Source organism: Alternaria ethzedia (genome assembly GCF_023757985.1).
Source record: "Alternaria ethzedia strain BMP 0044 chromosome Unknown scaffold_38, whole genome shotgun sequence".
NCBI classification, from domain to species: Eukaryota; Fungi; Ascomycota; class Dothideomycetes; order Pleosporales; family Pleosporaceae; genus Alternaria; species Alternaria ethzedia.
Window position 1 is genome coordinate 97221 of NW_026056231.1, and position 19052 is coordinate 116272.

Sequence of the window (19052 nt, forward strand, 5' to 3'; positions counted from 1 at the left end):
TCGAAGAATAGCAGGAGCCGTCTGAAAATCGACATGGTTGCGAGTGCTGGGCACCCAAGGTTATATGGTGTTGGCGCTGGCGTGGAGGGAAGGAGACGGCCTAGATTGTTGTAGACGCGGCTCCTGCCAACCCCAGACCCACTGACGTGCAGCGCGTATAAGCCACCGTTAGATGCCCGGGTGGCTATACGAATACGCGAGAGGTACTTCGCCACACGTAATGGCGTCGCAGTCCGCGCGTCACGGTTAGACTTGCGAGATACATTAGAGTCTTGGATGATTATTGTTCTTTGTTTATGTATCGTATTCAGCAGAGTTTTACTGCGAATGCACCTTTCTACAATGGTCCTATCGTTCGAGTGCATGCAGTATTGGCAACCGGAGTCGCTCCGACGCGCACCAACGCAGCCGTCGCATTGACAACACAAAACAAACAACTGATTTGAACAGTCTGACACCCTCGCTCTCAACCCAATACCCACAAGAAAGCCAGAGCGCCGGCAATAGCGACAACGACGGGCATGTCGCGACCCCTGGCTGCGGCAGCGTTTTCTGTCTGCTCTGGTAGACCAGAGCTAGTCGCACTCGCGGCTGAGCCAAGGCTCGAAGAAGGCGTGTCAACAGCGCCGCTAGAGATGGGAGTCTCGCCCTCAGGAATTGACATGGCACCAGTGGAGTCTTGAGGGGGGATTGATACGTCCGTTACAGTGGGCATAGGAACAGGCGTTGTGACGACGGAGATGCCAGACTGTGGTGGAATTGACACGTCCGTCACGGTGGGCATGGAAACCGGAGGGATGACGGACACGTCCGTTACACTGGGCATAGAAACCGGGGGAACGCTCATCATGCTGCCGGTGCCTACTATTGTTAAACACATTGCGCGACAGGCCGAAGAGGGTGTACTTACATGCCGGGCATGGAGGCTGAACGCACTCCATGTAGCACGACCATGGGTCGACATCATCAGTAGCGGTCTGAGTCTGAATAGTATACAGTGCTTCAGACTCCGGCGTAGGACTGACGAATGGCGAGGTCGCGACTGAGGGTGTATCGTCTTGGGCAACGGCAACGCTAGCCAGAAGCAGAAGTGTGGGGATGGAGATTGCTGCGAGCATGACGACGGCCTTGGAAAGATGATTGAATGTTTCTTGGAAGTTTCGAAGGAGTCTTGAACTGCGAAAATAACCCAACTGGACAAGCTATAAGAATGGACGCTGTCTGCTGCCTAGGCCGCGTCGCCCCTTCCCATAGTCGCTCGGCAGCCTTCGCGTGACTGGCGGGGTGTTTTTTGAGATCTTCGCTCCTTCCACAACCGAGTAGCTTCGTCGACGTGCGAAACCTTGCACCACCAATAGTCCCCCAGCACTTCTCCGCGCCCAGCCTCCAGTATGACGACAGTCGCCGTAACGACAGAGATGAAACGTGCCGTTGCGCCCGCCGCGCTGCAGACGTTCGTATCAATCGCTCCCGAGGCAGCCGCAGCATCAAGCCACCTTCCGAATGAGTTATCGCTCGCCCGCCAGATACTGCACAACCTCCAGTACCAGCACTATTGGTCCGACCTCCACGTACACACGCACTCACCGACTACTCACGAGCCCCTTCCCCGCCCGCTGGTCTCTGGGCTGCCCCCGCGCCGTCTCTACGTACACCCCGACGAGCAGGTGGAGCTGCTGAAGAAAGCCGACCGCGAACGGAAGGCGCGCGCCGATGGCGAGGCAGGTGGCTTGGATGTCAAGGCAGAGCCGGAGCGTGAATGGATACTGCCCACCAGGCTGAACGAGAAGTGGACGCTGCGTCGGCTGGCCCACGTCTTCGATGCCATCACCATGGTCCCGCCGGCAGCAGACGCGTCGACAATAGAGGGGGACCGCCCTACCAACCCTTGGAGAACAACGAAGCGCGTACTATTAGCGTCGGTAGACACGGACAGCACAGTCGTCTACTACATTGTGCACGATGGCGTCGTGAAGCCCCGCCAGAACTGAACAAGGCCTTGCGCCAGTTGTCGCACACATCTACTATCGCAGCGCATATTGCACAGGCTGTCACGGAAAGGACACGTGCGAGATATTTCATACTGCTACGAAGGACCGAACAGTTCTCAGCTACGTCCACTGACATACTCAGCGTCCACGACCCTCATGGGATCTCAGGGAAGATGAAATCTCCCGGCTTCGGCATCTCGTAGAAACGGCTCATGTTCACCTCCGTCTCTGGTGGGAGCTGGTGCGCCTCCGCCCACTCTCGAACCTGCTCATAGTCCCGGCATCGGTGCCTTGTGTTGAAGTCCACGAATGGCGTCGGGTCTGGCATAGTGTCGGCCTGCCACCACACTTGACCAAGTACACCTACGTCTGGATTACACATGAGCACCTGCCTTATTATATCCAAGCAGTGCGTCGTGTGTACTCGCACGATGTACTCGCTATTGACGAAGGGTCCTTCCTTCTTTGCCGAATAATAGGAATAGTTCCAATATAGGGTTTTACGGAGAAGGTCCTTCGAAACGTTAGTGATGTATTGTCTGCTACCTGATCTTGCTGCATACCAGACAGTGCAAGTGATGGAGGCCTTCTACGTTCGCTGGGAAGCCACCTCCATACTCTTGGCTGACTTTCACCTGGTCGTGCCGCAATCCGGTTCGCTCAGCTTCATCGTCGGGTATCACAACACTCCGATCTAGTATGGGAATCAGAACTGAGTGTGCGCGTTGCTGGTACTGCTAGACGATCGACTTACAATTGACACCCAGCGCATCCCATGCAGCATCAACTTCTGGTCCTGCTGGTTGGCGATAGATGTTCTGATGAAGAAAGCTACCGTTGAACAACTGCGTATGCCAATTTGGTTTCACATCCCGGACGACCGGTGCTGTTGCCATCAGTACCGACATGTGTTCTTCGAGAGTCCGTTACATACAGTATCGCGAAACATGATGGATACAAAAGTCATCTGGGTCGGAGATCAAAGCTGAACTGTTCACAGTGAAGGCTATCCACAAAGCAGCACCTACGTATACGATGGTACATGCTATGAGGGTCCTCACTGCGACTCGGACATCGCGGCTCGATCCTTGGAACGCTGGTGATTTAAGCGTCAGTAAGGTCGACGAAGAAGAGCCAGGCAAAAGAGTGTCGTCGTCGTCATGGCACTCGGAGTCGTGTTGTAGTAACCGCTCGTGTCGAGGACGATTGCGGAGGATGTCGAACATGAAGAGATTGCAGTTCAGATACACGCGTTCTGAGATCGGAAACTGGTCGACGATGAGAGAGTAGCAAGGAAATCGCGACAGACCTGCTATCGCAGCAAGGGATGCGAGTCCCCCCAAGTCGCTTTACCAGACGACTGGGACTCAACACCGTCTATCCCTATAATCTTCTACGTACGACTTTCGTAACGAATTGGACATCAGTACGACTTAACCAGCCGTGTAGGACAAGCAGTGACACTGTGATGGGCGTCAGACATGTCAAACACGTTAGTCGTGCGATGTGAAATGCGACATATATCACTCCGCTAGCAGCACCGCACCCTATCATATCTTTGGAATTCCCACTAACAGTATCCGACTTTCTTTCATTGAGGCATCAATCGCCGTACTGGTCACGATCGTACCGTACTATTGAAGAACCTGCGTAAAGGTACCCCAACGCTACCATAGCTTGACCGAATGACTTACTCCGCCTTACTGCTATGGAGATGCGCTCTGCACTCACACCGAATTGGGGTCACAATAAGCAAACATGTATGCCGGACTAACTATCACGACTTAATTGGGACACATGACGCTGACTCCATAGCAACGACGCACAGCTACATCTGTCCTGCAATCTTCACTCATCAACCAGTAGGCGTTATTACCGGAAGAGTACGTTTTGCTTGCTTCACTTGAAGGCGGTGTACATTGTTGAGCGCATCTGAACTACGTCTTCCCAAAACTTCGGACCAATATCACTTTACCGATGTTGTCTTTGCACAACCTACAGCAGCGACTTCATTGCACCTGCGCGAGCTACGTGGTGCATGCTTCCCCGATGCTTGCAGTCAATGCAAGCAGATACAATATTACGCGCATGCGGATGCAACCTTACGCCATGCTCACTACAGTTGGCCTCTGTAATGAGGTTGTACTCCATAGGCACTGCAAGCCGACATGTACAAAAAGGTGACTCCCGTGGCGGAACTGGGAAATCACCACAACAGTCTTCCCTCAAGGTTACTTCCTCGACATCCTTGAAAGTCCCCGCTGTCTCACGGCCGATCATTCCCTGCCATGCATCTCGAACTGGTTCTCGTGGGTCTCGCCGCCCTTACGGCAGCTATGCCACTCGATAAGAGGGGTGACGACTCCGCGAATCAAGCCCAAGATATCAACTACAAGGAATACGCCGGCTACCGCCCGTACTATCAGTACGGAGATTATTCTTCACCGGCCGAAGCGGAGGCAGCGAAGATGCAGCAAGGTACATTCTCTCGCCCTCCAACTTCCCGAATGAAAGCACTCCTAACGGTCCAGTAGAATCAGCGGCTACGAACATGAAGCGCGACGAACCCTTATCCAAGGAAGAGGTGTACGATAAGTACGACAAGTACGAGTCCTACGGCGTGTATTACGAGAATTACAATCCGTACCCTGCTTCTGTAGAAGCCGAAGCCGCGAAGATGAACGCCAAGATGGAAAAGCGCCATATCGTGGATATGCCCAAGGAGATGATGGATCAGATGGCCAACAGCGAGAAGCGTGACGAGCCCAAGGAGATTCAGGCTGCAGGGGATTCTTGGTACCAGTCTTACATGTAAGCTTCTTCTCCTCTTCCCTTCTTCTTCCGATGTCTCTCCCGTGGACATGCAGCCTTCTCTCCTCCTTTGTTCATTGCAATCATTCCCGTCTTCATGTGCTGGAACAACACTGACAAGATTCCCTTGTAGCCCCTACTCAAACTACGGCAAATACAGCGGTGCAGCTGAGGCTGAAGTCGCCAAAGCTGGATGCATCATGGCTGCGAGTGGCTGCGTTGAATGAGCCCTAGGCAAGGGCGATGGCTTGCTGCATGTGACGGAGTGAGGGATGATGCACACTGACGATTGCCATGTCTTTTGCGATGATGGTCGCGCTGTCGCTCGTACGTATGTAAAGCTGCTAGAGGGGTCGTAATGAAGGGATTGGAAATAAAAGTGTCGCTCTTTGTATGTGGCTCTTTAATGTGTGATGCTTGGTGAATTGACTTTATATTCTGGTCCGTTTGCCTGCTTGACTGGTAGTAGCATGAACTTCGATCACCCTTAGATTTTGGTATGATAACCTACTCATCCTATCCTTAGAAGTAACTCAACAATACTTTTGCCAAGTAGCAAAACTCTCTATAGGCTTGGTTGGTAATGGCAGGATGTAGCAATAAAGATTGGATCGACGTGATCGTAAAGGGTGAACACTCCACCTTCGCTGGGACTACTACACCCTCACTGCCAGGCTAGCCATGGTATTGGCTCGGTCGTTCGTGTCAATGCAGTCGTGCGTGGCTCATCGGGTACGCGCCATCGGGATGTGGAGCAGCCTGAGTACACTACACGGAACTACTCTTACGGGTGAACGTCTGGCGTTGGCGCATGGGTAACAAGGCCGCCCCTAGTAATACCCGATGACATATAGCATTACAGATATCGTTATGCGTGGGATGCATAGGATTCAGGATTCAGCAGCAGGATCTATTGATCTTGTTGGATCGATCGGCTGTCGCGTATGGCCGTATAGACGCTTGCTCCATCTTCCCATATCGAATATCGGTAACCTCGGCTCGAGTTGCATATGGCCCCAACAATGCACACACCCAGTCCCAGAGTTGCAGCGTGTAGTGCTAGCGAACCAAACGCAGTATGAATCGCATTCCAATACTACGTCTGAGAGGTTCGCCCATGTGCGCGTGGTCAAGTGTACAACACGAGATGAAGAAATATGGATAAATCAGCCACTCATATTATGAGAGTGACGTGCAGGGATCAGTGTAGAACGGCCCCCTCTCAAGACAAATGCAATTACGAACCAGGAAAGATGGGTTATCTCAAATCAGCGGACGACTCCTGGACCGTGCTCGCAGAAGCCAGCTAGAAGGCCTGTCATGGTTCAGTCCGTAACGTTAAACTGGGGGCAGGGGGTTGGTCGTGTCGACACGCCCGAATCGATGACGCACCCGAGACGAAAAGCCCACAGGTGCCTACCTCTGGTCCTAACAACGAACGTGTATGTATGCGCCGCAGATATTGAAACGCATTCTTCCGGTGGTAGTCGCATCTCTTCGTTTGCAAATGGTCCACTTGGCCAAGTTAGATGGTGATGGTTGTGCACTACCCTCGTGATGCACCCGCCGCCCATGTTTGTAGGCAACATCGTGGCACCAGGCTTAAGCGACCGGCGCACAGTCTCGCGCGAAAGGGCGAAGCCGGAGATTGGACGCAAGTGGTCGAATCGGAAAATAAGACATATGGGTTATATAGAAGCGCAATGTAGAGCTCATATACCTCGCGTGCGTCTAACGTGTCGCAACGTTGAACAGGGCGGGCGCCCCGCAGCATAGCGACCACCTGGCACACGACGGGTCCCGCCGTCAGGCTCGCCAGCCACAGCGCACCGGGCTCCACGGAGATGCGCTCGTGATGTGCAGAGCCGGTGTAGAGTTATACATCATATATGTGCATATGAGGCGCCTTACAGCGCTGTATGAGGATAGGCAACGTACAGCCTGGGCGGCGATCACAGTCCGCTCGAGGCTTGGTGGCATTGGAAGCTGCTTTGTGATGTCTGAATAATCAGCACCGGGTCTCGACGTGCAAGGATTGCCATGTGGGGAAGGACAGGATTCTGTGGCTTGCATCGGCCAACGTGCGGCCAGTGACTTGAGTGGGCCGACGAGTTTGATCGCGGTTTAATCGGACGTCGACGGGAGGCAAGCGTACGAATCGCAAGGGCGCCATTACATGGCCATGCTTCCGTCCCTTGTAGATGCGGCATGGAGAATGCAGCCATAGTATAGGCGGAGGGATAGGCCGCAGCAAGCACCTCTTGGGAGGCTTTCATACATCACCCACCGTCGTCATACCTCGTTTCTTGTCTCATCCAGCCCCGAGTTGTGTCGGCCTGGCTGCGTGCTGCTTCTCTGCTCCCGTCGCGCGTGCTGACGCTCAATCCACCTCCCCACATACCCAACTCGCGCTTTGATATAGAGACTAGCGCCCCCACTGGACTCCAAGCAAGGGCCGTAACTATCCTGTGGAGAAGTCGGAGCTTACCATTTCCCCTTCCTCGGCCGGCGGTCCGATCCAAGCACACGACGTTTGGACGTCTCGACGCCTGATTCTGCCTGCGATGTTGTTTTGGGGCCTTGGGTGCAGGCGCATATGAAATATTTCTTCTTCTGATCTTGAAGTTTGGAACCTGATGTAAGACTGACTGCCTCGGCGCTACGCGACAGCTCCACGACGGCAGGCAGTCGTCGAGAACATGGCCGACTCCGGCGCAACCGCAACCTCCATAGCCACGCCCTCCCACGCGCGCTTCGACAACGACGACTCGCTCCTGCTGGCTGAATTCGGCCTGCCTGAACTTCGAGCATCTCCGAATGCGACTGGCACTAGTCCGTCCAACATCATGGGCTCGTTTTCCGACTTCGACATGACGTTTGCGCAGAGCCAAGGATTCGCGTCCAATTTCGATGGCATACAACCAAAGATTGAGGCTGGATATGCGGACCACAGAGGCAGCGTCGGCAATATGAGCGAAGAGGGTATGAGTGGCGGCGGGAGTGCGCATCCAAATCGGATGAGCATTGGAGGAAGCCCCGGCCACGACGGAAACAACACCAGTCCCGAGAGCGCACCTGCCATGGGTATGCTCGCAATTGGCGAGTCGATGAATGATGCTTCGGCGCATGCCATGAACAGCGGCAATGACGGCACAAACCATTCGACCACATCGCGAAGGAGCAAAGACGATGCGCAAGATCCGCCACTTTGGAGCGAGATGAAGACAAAGGCTGGTAAGGAGAGGAAACGACTGCCTCTCGCTTGCATCGCATGTCGGAGGAAGAAGATTCGCTGCTCAGGCGAAAAGCCAGCCTGTAAACACTGCCTGCGGAGCCGGATACCGTGTGTTTACAAGGTCACCACTAGGAAGGCTGCACCGAGGACGGACTACATGGCGATGCTGGACAAGAGGCTCAAGCGCATGGAGGATCGTGTCATCAAGCTGATACCAAAGGAAAGCTTGCCTTCCGTTGCGAATGTGGGCAGATCCGTCGTTAAGCCCGCTATCCCCGGCGCCCCACCCAAGACACCCACCACGAAGAAACGCGCCGCAGAAGAAGCCTTTGGCAACGAGCTGGACGATTGGTCGAAAGTAAAGGGAGGAGATCCGGAAACCGCTGGGTCGACATCGCACGGCAAGGAATCAGATGAGAACAAGCTTCTTACGGAAGGCGCGGAGAGCTTGCCGTCGAAAGAGATCCAAGAACACTTGGCTGAGGTGTACTTTGACTTTGTCTACGGGCAAAGCTACCCACTCCTGCACAAACCAAGCTTTATGCGAAGGCTGGCAGCTGGGAAGGTCCCGCCGGTACTGATACTAGCAATGTGCGCCATCTCGGCACGATTCTCGAACCACCCACAACTACGGACAGAGCCATGCTTCCTACGGGGCGACAGTTGGGCTGAACGAGCGCGCGAGATTGCCCTAAAACGATATGACGCACCGAACATCACCATCTTGATAGTCTACCTGCTGCTGGGGCTCCATGAGTTTGGCACATGTCAGGGCGGACGGAGTTGGATGTTTGGCGGTATGGCGCAGAGGATGGCATATGCACTGCAACTGCACAAGGAGAACGAGTACGACCCACTGGTCAACGAACCAGACAGGAAACCCCTGAGCGCTACCGACCGCGAGATACGGCGGCGGACCATGTGGTCTTGCTTCCTGATGGATCGTTTCAACTCTTCCGGCACCGACCGACCACTCTTCGTACACGAACAGTACATCGAGGTGCAATTACCAGTCAAAGAGCACCTCTACGTACACGAGATACACGCGCCCACCGAAAACTTAGAAGGCGACGTGCCGAACCCCGTTCCACCTGACAGCGGTCAACTGGCGAACCCGCGCGACAACATGGGCGTGTCGGCATACACGATACGGTTGGTCTGCATATGGGGCAAACTCATCAAGTACATGAACCTGGGAGGAAAGGAACGTGAAGCAGAGCCCATGTGGTCGGCCGATTCGACCTACAACGCGATCAAGAAAGAGGCGAAAGAGTTCAAGGCTGCATTGCCTGAGATGCTTGTCTACAATCCGGAGAACTTGAAGAGCCATGCGATTGGCAAGACTGCGAACTCGTTCTTGTATCTTCACATCTTATGGCAACAAATTATGCTGTTCATGCACAGGTTCGCGCTACCTTCGACTGCAGGCAGCAGACCACCGAAGGACATGCCACACGACTTCCTCACAGAGTCCGCCCGCTCCGCGCTCGATGCCGCGAACCAGATCTCGATGCTCATCAATGAAGCCATGGACCACAACGTCGTCGCGCCATTCGCCGGCTACTCCGCCTTCTTCTCCTCGACCGTACACGTCCATGGGGTCTTCTCGAAGAACCCGAAGCTCGAAGCGCAATCAAAAAAGTACCTGGCATACAATGTCAAATACCTGACAAAGATGAAGAAGTACTGGGGCATGTTCCACTATATCGCGGAAAACTTGAAGGAGCTGTATCGTCAGCACGCCGACGCGCAGCTGAAGGGACCGAATGCGAGCGGCGAAAAGAAGAAGGGTAGCATATTCCAATATGGCGACTGGTTCGATCGATACCCGCACGGCGTCTCGAAGACGGACTACGAAGATGCGGCAGAGTCAAATCCGAATGAGCCAGGCACTGATGCTGTTCTGGGGCACAAGAGCGACCTGCAAAGTGTGGAAGAGTTCTTCGCATCGCTATCTCCACCGTCGAAAACTGATCAGCAACGCAAACAAGCGCGCAAGAACAAGTCGAAGTCGATTTCAAAACCTGCTGATCTCGCTTCGGCAAACCAACAAGATCTGCCACGCTTACAACGGCACAACAGCCAGTCCCAGCAAAATCATGCCGCTCGAATGCAAGCGCAGCAGCAAATGAACATCAACATGGCCTCGCAAGACGCGATCGACGCCGCCATCGCCGCTGGCTACGACCCCGCTGCTCTCTTCGCCCAACAACAGCAACAACATGCTTCACCCCAACAATTCCTCGCCGACTTCGCAGGCTCCCACCACGCGCACCAACAGCACCCTCACCACCCATCGCTTCCCCTCATCAACACCTCACCAACGATGATCCACCCCTCACACGCCCACCAAATGGATCCCACGAACCTATCACCTTTCCCCGATCTAGCCACCGACTTCAACAACTCTTTCTGGAACCTCGAAGCCATGGGTCTGGGTAACAATGCGAACAATAACAACTTCTTCGATCCGATGAGCAGCTACTTCGTGCCGTTCAATGTGGAGCCCCCACCACAACACAGTCTAGGCGACGACGGAGTTTTCTCCGGACAGGGAGCTGAGGCGTATGGATTTGCGCTGGGCGCGGGGACACCTGTTGATCTGGATATGATGCATGGTGGTGGAGGGGCGAGGATGCACAGGGGAAGTGTTAGTGGGGGGAGACCGAGTTTGGGGAGGAGGGGCACGGGGTTGGAGTAAAGGGATGATCTTCTAAAACGACCTTGATTGGGGTCATTGGTATGGGAAAATTAATGTGGGGATGAATATCAGGTATATACCATCGGACGGAGTTCTCAGTGATACGAGGCTGTGTATATGGTGTCGGCGCAACTAGGAAGAAGGCCTTAGGGACTAGGTTATTCTTGTTCAAAAGCGCGGTTGTATCTTGGAATTGGCTTTGCAATACTACTTTACACATCTGGAGTTATTACTGTAATTCTATGTGTGATAGCACCACAGGATGACTATAGTGATATGCATCAGGCTATCGGGATGTCCATGTTGATGGCGTACTTCCCGTATATGCTCTAGCGCAAACCACGCAGCCGCAGGCAGGCGGACCGTCTCCCGAGCTTTCGTCGTCCGTCAACATACCACCCGACTCCACCCCTCCAGTTCCACGGCTTTTCGGAACTGTGAATTAGATTCGTGATCTGATACATAACATACATCACGTCCGTGATGATAGCATGCTCTTGTCTGCCTCAGGAGAGGGGTAAGGCGTCACACGTCAACGAGGCTGAGAGCGCCTCACGAGTACGATTCGACATTGCTTCACCGGTCTGATAAGTACGGCTTGATCACCCCACCGTGGCGCCGTCCTCAATGCCTACTGGTGTAGAAAAAAGCTCATTGCCTCCACGCGAGGCACCCGGAGAAGCTTGCATACCTGACCGGTTCGTCTATCGATCGAGCACTGTGGAGCTGAACTGTCATATAGAAAGAGATTGCAGTGCCTATGCTCTTCCGACTGATATCACAAGACCACACTGCCGACTGTTAGCATACCATGCAAAACCTCACGACCCGGTATGTCGGACGAAATAGCCCTGCTTCCTCGCCTCTTCGAGCCGTTAGGAGAAAACCAAATACGCATCCTAGTCCTCTATCCGTCCAAAGACCGCAATCTCCCTTTATCAGGGCGTTGTGACGTTCAGACTCTTGCGAAGAAAGGCAATGCCAGCCAAGCGCCCGACTGGAAAGAGTACATTGCTCTGTCTTATGTTTGGGTGGAGCGTGACGAGACAGGGTGGCTTACGCTTGATACCGGAATGCTCAAAATCCGTTCGGAAGTACACCAGGCTTTATTGGAAATGCGCCAGGACACTAAAGAGATAAGACTCTGGGTAGACTCAGTCTGTATCAACCAGGGCGATCGTCAGGAGATACGCTTGCAGATGTTGCTCCTAGGTGAAATATACTCAAATGCAGAGTTGATCGCCGTTTGGTTGAACGATGGCAGTGGGCGCGTTTGGGATCTTGAGAAGCCGGGCACAAACTCAAGGTGGACCATCGCTAGTCACCCTTATTACATGGTCGCCAGAAACCACATTGGAAATACCATCACACCTGCAAGAATATCATTTGTCCACTGGGCTTACAGGTTGTGGGCAGCGTACATGAAGCTGTCAGTGCTATCAGATATACGTATCTTGTGTGGCGCAGTGGAGCTCTCCTGCAACAGTAGTGGGGGTTTCTCTCTGCTTTGCAACGGCCGTGTGCTACAAGTCAAACGAGCAAAGCTGAAAAGAGGAGTATCGGGTACAATGTTGTTGACCCAACCCGCAGTCATGCAGGTTGCAGGGATTGAACACAGGCTTCCATTCAAGTACCAGAATGGCCACCATGTTCTTGACGACCATCACTCTGTCATGCGGCGGGAGTATCCTCGACGAAACAAAGAGCATAAGTCACACGGAAAGTTTCAATACCGCATCGTCTCTAGGGTAAAGTAGCCGCCACGAACAGCTCTCAAGATATTCTGCTAACTTTTTACTAGTATGTATCCTGCCTGCTAGGCTTTGGCTTTGGCTATTTCGAGACATCTTGTTATTCGTGCTGACAGCTCGATAGTGAGAGGAAGAACTCCATGTTATGGATCAAGAGCAACCATCTGAGCATCGATGAGAGATATGATAGCGGGAATGCCCAATGTGAGGCTCTAGTCGACACGAGTATAGAAACAAAAGGAATCGCATCTGAACGAGTGGGAATGTCGAGGAATACTGATCAGCCAGCGGACGAAGAAAGAACCATACGAGGCTACAGGATGTTCTGGACGTGTGTAAGTTGTATCTGGTCGCGTTCAACGAGGGAGAACAGATATCATTTCCACTATACTAGCATCCCCAGCTGATCCAATGAGCAGACCTGCGGCCATGAAGGTCTTGATCACTACATAGAGTACCGCTCCGGTTCTGTACGGGAGCTTCTACATCGTCTTCATAATGCCGGTATTTATGGATACATTGAGCCCTGGGACCCGCTTCAACCCGGTCACTTTTCCATAAGCCACGCAGTCGCACGCTTCTCGATAATCGTCAGCAACATGCATAGGTGGATCCTTGTATCTACAGTCGGTTATGTTCGACCGTACCCTGTAAACTGGCTCCTTAAAGGCCCTACAAAGATGGTTCAGACATCTTGGGGCACTGGAAAAGGCAAAAGGCCCTATATTAAGACTACCGCTGGTCAAACGTCCAGGGCTTACTTCCCGACAAGCAGCTCCCAAGGTCATGGCGCCACAACTTCGTTCCCGTCCAGTGGCAACTCTGGTGTTCCTTCTGCAAATACAGCGGGTCCATGTAATCAAAGTACTTCGTCGTCAACGACATGCACGAGCACAAACACCACACAAGTCAACATACGGGAGGATTTCATACTTCTCTGCATGAGAGTGAAGAAGTTCCTCACTAGCAGACATGACGTTGGAGTATCCAGCATCACATGTGACCGTGAACTTTTTCAAGCCTTTCGTAACGAGTACGATTCAAAGTTTGGACGGATTTATCGAAGGTTCAGCCTTCGAACAGCGCAACGCATGAGCTTCGTAAAGGTGGGAGACTGAATCCTACGGGCGATAAACGTTGTTGCTGACGCGCTTCACTAGTTCGTCTTGTATACCCGCTTAGAAGTGGACGGTTTGATGGCTGACATGCCACCGGATACCGCTAAGCACTATACGTGCGATCCTCGCAAACCCGACCATATACCTGCTATAGGCAGCGATATTTTGATGCACCGCTTCACTTCACCAGAGGCATGTTTCGATGACAAGATATGTCTCAACCAAATGCCGAAACGTGTTGGTGAGCGCCCCACACCAGGTATCGACCCAGACTTTTACACAGGTTGGGGAATGCACATAGAGGAAGGGTTAAATCTCGATCGCATATGCTTCCTACTCTTTGTCGGCATTGTGTCTGGTGGAACGTTTGGGATTGTATGGGCGATCTGCAAGAAAAGTCTGCAAGATGGGTTTGCGGTGGCAGGCTTCATTGTTGGCACTGAAGCTATAGCAGTCGCTATTTTACAGCTTCTGTTGGCTTTTGAAGCTAAATAACGCAACTTCGCGGTCGCTAGGGATCGCGTTTTCTAAGGTCTCATCTGAGTGCTTGGTGAAGGGCGTTTCGAGACCTGATGGATATATTGAGCGAGCAACACGCAGTTTTTCCAAACCAAGCATCGCTTTTCCTATGTCTGACCTACCGCACAGCTGATGTGCCAAGCCAACATTCGCGCCGCCTACCCCATTTCGGCCACTCCACTTCATCAACACCTCGACCCATCCACTTACCAACCATCGCAGCCACATCCAAATTCCCCACCCCAGCCTCGGATCACAGGATCCGTCGCATATCATACCAGGGCACGAGTTTGAGGGACCAGGCATTTCATGTTTGAAGATCGACCGTGTCGTTTGGTGAAACGCTAGTGGCGACGGGCCTGCAACATCATGCAGTTGCGGGTGGATCACGGCAACTAGTACTCGCCTACGCTGATGCTGAACAGGATAGTTGCGAGTGATTGGAAACCGATGATTTGAGTGTGTGGTTTTGTATGTTCGGAATCAACCGTGTTTGGTGCGACTTGTCATGCGCGCGGGGTGGAGTTACTGGTTTTGGTACGGGCTGCAAGAACAACACCACTGTGCGATCAGCGCTACGACAGAAGCTCATACATGAGTAACTCGTCAATACTGATCGTGACCTTCAGCATATGGATTAGATTTACGTGAGATGGACATTCTGATAGGTCAATAATGTGATGGTGGTATTATGTGAAACATACATGCGTTTGCTTGTTTAGTGGGATTCTGCAACCCCAAAGACAGCGTTTCGCAAATCCACGATCTTGCATTGAGAGTTTCCGCCTTGGCGCCTTTAGCCTTCATCCCCAGGCGCAGACGAAACTGAGTATCGGAACGTTGACACCTCTCAGCGCCTGGATAATCGGCACTCCGCCACAGCCAAGTATGGGAGGGAAACGCCTCACTGCCGCCAAGCACGTTTAGCCTTGCCGGAAGACCTTCGAAAACGCATCTTGACACAAGAGCCTGCCTGTCTCCATACTGAATTGTACATGCCAATGACGAGCTGGGTGGAGCGGTGGGCGGCTGTCATCCTAATGGAGAATACGATGCGATGTAGATCGACAATGCAGCGCAATGGGAAAGAGGTATAAGATGCCTTGACGAAGCCGGCTCTACAATTATCATCAGCATTCAACTCTTCAACTCCTCTACTAATACTTCATTCTCCATTAGCCTGGTGCTTCTCGCTTCTCACTTACACTTTTCAACCAATCATATATTCTAATTCACCGAGTTGATCTCGAATCCATACACACATATACAATATGCACTTCTCACCAGCTCTCGTCCTCGCCCTTGCGGCTGCCGTTTCCGCCCACGGTGTGGTCTCTGAGATCAAGGGTGCCAATGGAGTCACCATGCCTGGCTTGACTATCCAAGATGGAACTCCTCGCGACTGCTCCTCCAAGTAGGTCTCTAAGCCTTCTATTCCTTGAACAGGTCACTAACCAACTTTCAGCGGCTGCGGTTCTCAAGCGGACACTGCCATCATTAGGGACCGCGAAATCTCCAGTGGCAAGACTGGTCCTCTTGGTCGCACACAAGGTAACGGCAACGTTGATGCTGCCGTTATGGTTGGTGCCTTCATGGGACAGGGTGCCGCGCCTCCTGCGAACAACGGTGCTTCCGGCAGTGTTGGCGTCGAGGACAACATCCAACAGGCTGGCCAGAGGAAGCGTCAATTCCTCAGCGGTCTTCTTGGTGGAGGCGCTGGTGGTGCTGGAGGTGCTGGCGGCAAGGCAGGTGCTACTGGTATCGCTGGACTGCTCGGTGGAGGTGGTGACAAGGTCAACGGCCCACCAGAGTCACGCGTTGCTGCCGCAGTAGGAGCGGGTGCCACAAGCGGCATGCCCACTTGCGCTGACGATGGTACCGTCACCATGACTCTGCGCCAGGTAAGCGATCACTCCTACTCCTTCCCATACATTTCTAACTCATTCCTTTCAGATCAACCAGGACGGTGCTGGACCATTCACTGCCGACGTTGATGGCACCTCAGGCGGTACTGACGAGGCCGCTATGCAGCCTGCTACCGTCACCCAGGACGTTCCTGGCCTCGGTGTTCAGGGTATCTCGCTCGCCACCAACACCGAGTTTGCAATGAAGGTACAAATGCCGGCTGGTATGACTTGCGACGCTACTGTTGCTGGCGTCAACAACGTCTGCGTCATGCGCGTCCGCAACGGTGCTGCCGCGGGTCCCTTCGGCGGATCTGTTGCTTTCACACAGGGTGCTGCCGCAAGGAAGCGCGCCATCGCTTACAAGCTCAAGAAGCGCATGGAGATTGGTAACAAGAACTAAGGCGGATGTGATGAACACTCTACCCCAATGTTAATACATGGACTGGCTGGTTCAGCGCCAACGATCGATGATGGAAATCGGGTACATATGGATAATGAGTATTGTAGAGTATAACGAATCGCAATGAATGCTTCATAAGAAACATGCGTCCTTCTTGCACAAGTCCGGTGGTTGCTGACGTCGGGCTTAATGGATTTAAGAGTGGCGGTTTACCGGATGAAGTGCCGCCAAGGTGAAGGATCGAAAACCCACTAAGCTAAGCCTAAGGTGGACCAAGCTTATCGCAACTGCTATTCTGCCCCCGCCACCCGGTTGTTATCCTACTCTGACGCCATCAATCAACACGGCAACAAACAGTACAAAGTCGGGACGATATGTAGCCCTCCAGCGTTGAAGCGATTCTACTCATGGTCGCTCTTCGTCAGAATGCTATGAAACTATCAGACCCTGTCATCGCGCAATCCACAGTAAAAATCGCAACATGCACCAAGCCATAGTACGCTATTATTCGTCACAGATCTACCGTTCCCACGCCAAGTAAAAACTAGGAAGTCGCTTATAACGGTGGTATGCCTAGTTCTATGCGTCTGTCTCTTTGACCACCATCTTCCGGTTCGACATGGCCCTCCTTGATTCGAAAGCTCACGCCGAGCACCCGTCGCCCACGGCCAACTATAGCGACGATGACTTCCAACGAATGGATCCCAGTGGAGTCAAGCGAGGCCTCAAAACTCGTCATCTGTCCATGATGGCGCTCGCTGGAATCATTGGGCCTGGTATTCTGGTCGGTACTGGTGGCGCCCTCGCAGAAGGAGGACCGGCATCTCTGCTCATAGCTTTCAGCGTTATCGGATTCATCGCTTTCAGCATTACGCAATCCTTGGGAGAGATGACAACTCTGTACCCTACTGGTGGTGCTTTCGTCACGCTTTCCGACCGATTTGTCGACAAAGCATTCGGAGTAGCGGTGGGATGGCAGTACTGGCTGGTGTGGGCATGCGTGCTAGCCAACGAGTACAATGTCATCTCCTCTATTCTGGTCTTTTGGGGTCCTGAGGTGCCTCTATGGGGCTACTTTCTAATCTTCTGGTTTGCTTTCCTAGGCTTCCAGATGTTGGGCGTCGAGTCTTTCGGCGAAGCGGAGTTCTGGCTTGCCCTGATCAAGCTTGCTGGTCTTTGCGCCTATTTCATCTTTGCCATCATCTATGCTTCTGGCGGTCTCATCGGGCAAGATGAAGCACTCGGATTCCGGTACTGGAACGACCCCGGCCCCTGGGTAGACGGCTTCCGTGGAGTAGCCACAGTCTTCGTTTTCGCTTCGACGTTTTACGCCGGCGTCGAGGCGGTTGCTGTGGCCGCTACAGAGACCAGAAACCCATCGGTAGCTGTACCTCTGGCAATTCGACAAGTCATTTGGCGAATTCTCTTCGTATACATCGGAGTTGCCTTCTTCTTTGGGCTCACATGCCCTTCGGATGCAGACGGCCTAGCGAACGGAGCCAGCCGCGCACTTAAGAGCCCTATGACCATAGCGATCCAAAACGCTGGATGGCAAGGAGGCGTGCATTTGATCAATGCGTTCATCTTTATCACAGTCCTGAGCGCTGCGAACAGCTCAATTTACATTGGGTCTCGAACGATACTCTTCATGGCACAAGAGAAAATGGCGCCGAAGTTCCTTGGGAGGACGAACAGCCGTGGAGTACCAATCTACGCCATTGTCTTCACGAACCTGTTCGGCGCGATATCCATGATGAACGTCAGTACTGGAGGTGGCCAGGCGTATTCCTACATCGTCAATCTGAGCGGTGTCTCTACCTTCCTTGTTTGGGGTTCTATCTCCTTTACGCACATCCGCTTCCGGAAAGCTTGGAAAGCACAAGGTCGAACGCCCGACATGTTACCTTTCAAGTCGCTCGCTTACCCGTGGAATGCCTACTTTGGGGTATCAGCCAACATATTCCTCGCTCTTGTTCAGGGCTGGACTACGCTGAGCCCATTTGATGCAGGCACATTTGTCGACGCTTACATTATGTTGCCGGTGTTCGGGATCATGTTTGTGGGATACAAAATCATATTCAAGACAAGTTTCAGGCGCAGCCACGAGGTTGATCTTGACACGGGAATGAGGAAGGACTTGGATATGAAGGACGAATACGTGCAGACGGAACCGCATACCGAGCCGCGAGTGAAGCAAGGTTTCGTCCAGAACCTCTGGCGAAATTTCTGAGTAACATGATCAGTGTATTTGGTCGCCTATACGACAATACAAGAATCCACAAAACTGTAATTCTATCATGCGACTCTCATTCGCGCAAATGCAAGTAGCTACGAAGTAAGGCTGATAACGGCCGCTTGCTGATAAATGATACCAAGCGCTTCACGCGACAATTCGCGGTGCATGCCTTTTTGCAGGACCCAATCGGTCTAAAGGCCCCGCATCAATCGCCGTGGACTGTACCCCAAGCTAATAATAACGGTTCACTAAGGTCCAGAAGGATGCGACTCCGTCGAGTTCTCTCGTGGCATTACGCCCAGGAGGATCGCAAACCCTGTCGTGCCGTCGTCTCATTGGCCAAGTTTGATAATAATAGCCGTGGGCCTCTGCTTGCGAGCCTG

The 19052-nt window shown here is 52.9% G+C and overlaps 7 protein-coding genes across 7 annotated transcripts; 5 read left to right on the plus strand and 2 right to left on the minus strand.

Moving 5' to 3' along the window:
• Positions 1-466: 466 nt before the first annotated feature.
• Positions 467-1118, minus strand: J4E87_009711 (uncharacterized protein; the record flags this gene model as incomplete). The annotated part of the gene is made up of 2 exons (XM_049381285.1): positions 467-861; positions 911-1118. The coding sequence occupies 2 exons, from the start codon at positions 1116-1118 to the stop codon at positions 467-469; spliced, it is 603 nt and encodes a 200-aa protein (XP_049228952.1).
• Positions 1119-1391: 273 nt separating this feature from the next.
• Positions 1392-1991, plus strand: J4E87_009712 (uncharacterized protein; the record flags this gene model as incomplete). Its single annotated transcript, XM_049381286.1, has 1 exon — positions 1392-1991. One exon carries the CDS (start codon positions 1392-1394, stop codon positions 1989-1991), a length of 600 nt encoding a protein of 199 aa, XP_049228953.1.
• A 154-nt stretch (positions 1992-2145) lies between these two features.
• On the minus strand, positions 2146-3217 carry J4E87_009713 (uncharacterized protein; the record flags this gene model as incomplete). The annotated part of the gene is made up of 4 exons (XM_049381287.1): positions 2146-2505; positions 2555-2685; positions 2746-2877; positions 2926-3217. 4 exons carry the CDS (start codon positions 3215-3217, stop codon positions 2146-2148), a joined length of 915 nt encoding a protein of 304 aa, XP_049228954.1.
• Positions 3218-4279: 1062 nt separating this feature from the next.
• Positions 4280-4806, plus strand: J4E87_009714 (uncharacterized protein; the record flags this gene model as incomplete). Its single annotated transcript, XM_049381288.1, has 2 exons — positions 4280-4469; positions 4526-4806. The coding sequence occupies 2 exons, from the start codon at positions 4280-4282 to the stop codon at positions 4804-4806; spliced, it is 471 nt and encodes a 156-aa protein (XP_049228955.1).
• A 2695-nt stretch (positions 4807-7501) lies between these two features.
• On the plus strand, positions 7502-10738 carry J4E87_009715 (uncharacterized protein; the record flags this gene model as incomplete). Its single annotated transcript, XM_049381289.1, has 1 exon — positions 7502-10738. The coding sequence occupies one exon, from the start codon at positions 7502-7504 to the stop codon at positions 10736-10738; it is 3237 nt and encodes a 1078-aa protein (XP_049228956.1).
• Positions 10739-15397: 4659 nt separating this feature from the next.
• On the plus strand, positions 15398-16433 carry J4E87_009716 (uncharacterized protein; the record flags this gene model as incomplete). The annotated part of the gene is made up of 3 exons (XM_049381290.1): positions 15398-15540; positions 15592-16027; positions 16080-16433. The coding sequence occupies 3 exons, from the start codon at positions 15398-15400 to the stop codon at positions 16431-16433; spliced, it is 933 nt and encodes a 310-aa protein (XP_049228957.1).
• A 619-nt stretch (positions 16434-17052) lies between these two features.
• Positions 17053-18663, plus strand: J4E87_009717 (uncharacterized protein; the record flags this gene model as incomplete). Its single annotated transcript, XM_049381291.1, has 1 exon — positions 17053-18663. The coding sequence occupies one exon, from the start codon at positions 17053-17055 to the stop codon at positions 18661-18663; it is 1611 nt and encodes a 536-aa protein (XP_049228958.1).
• Positions 18664-19052: the final 389 nt, after the last annotated feature.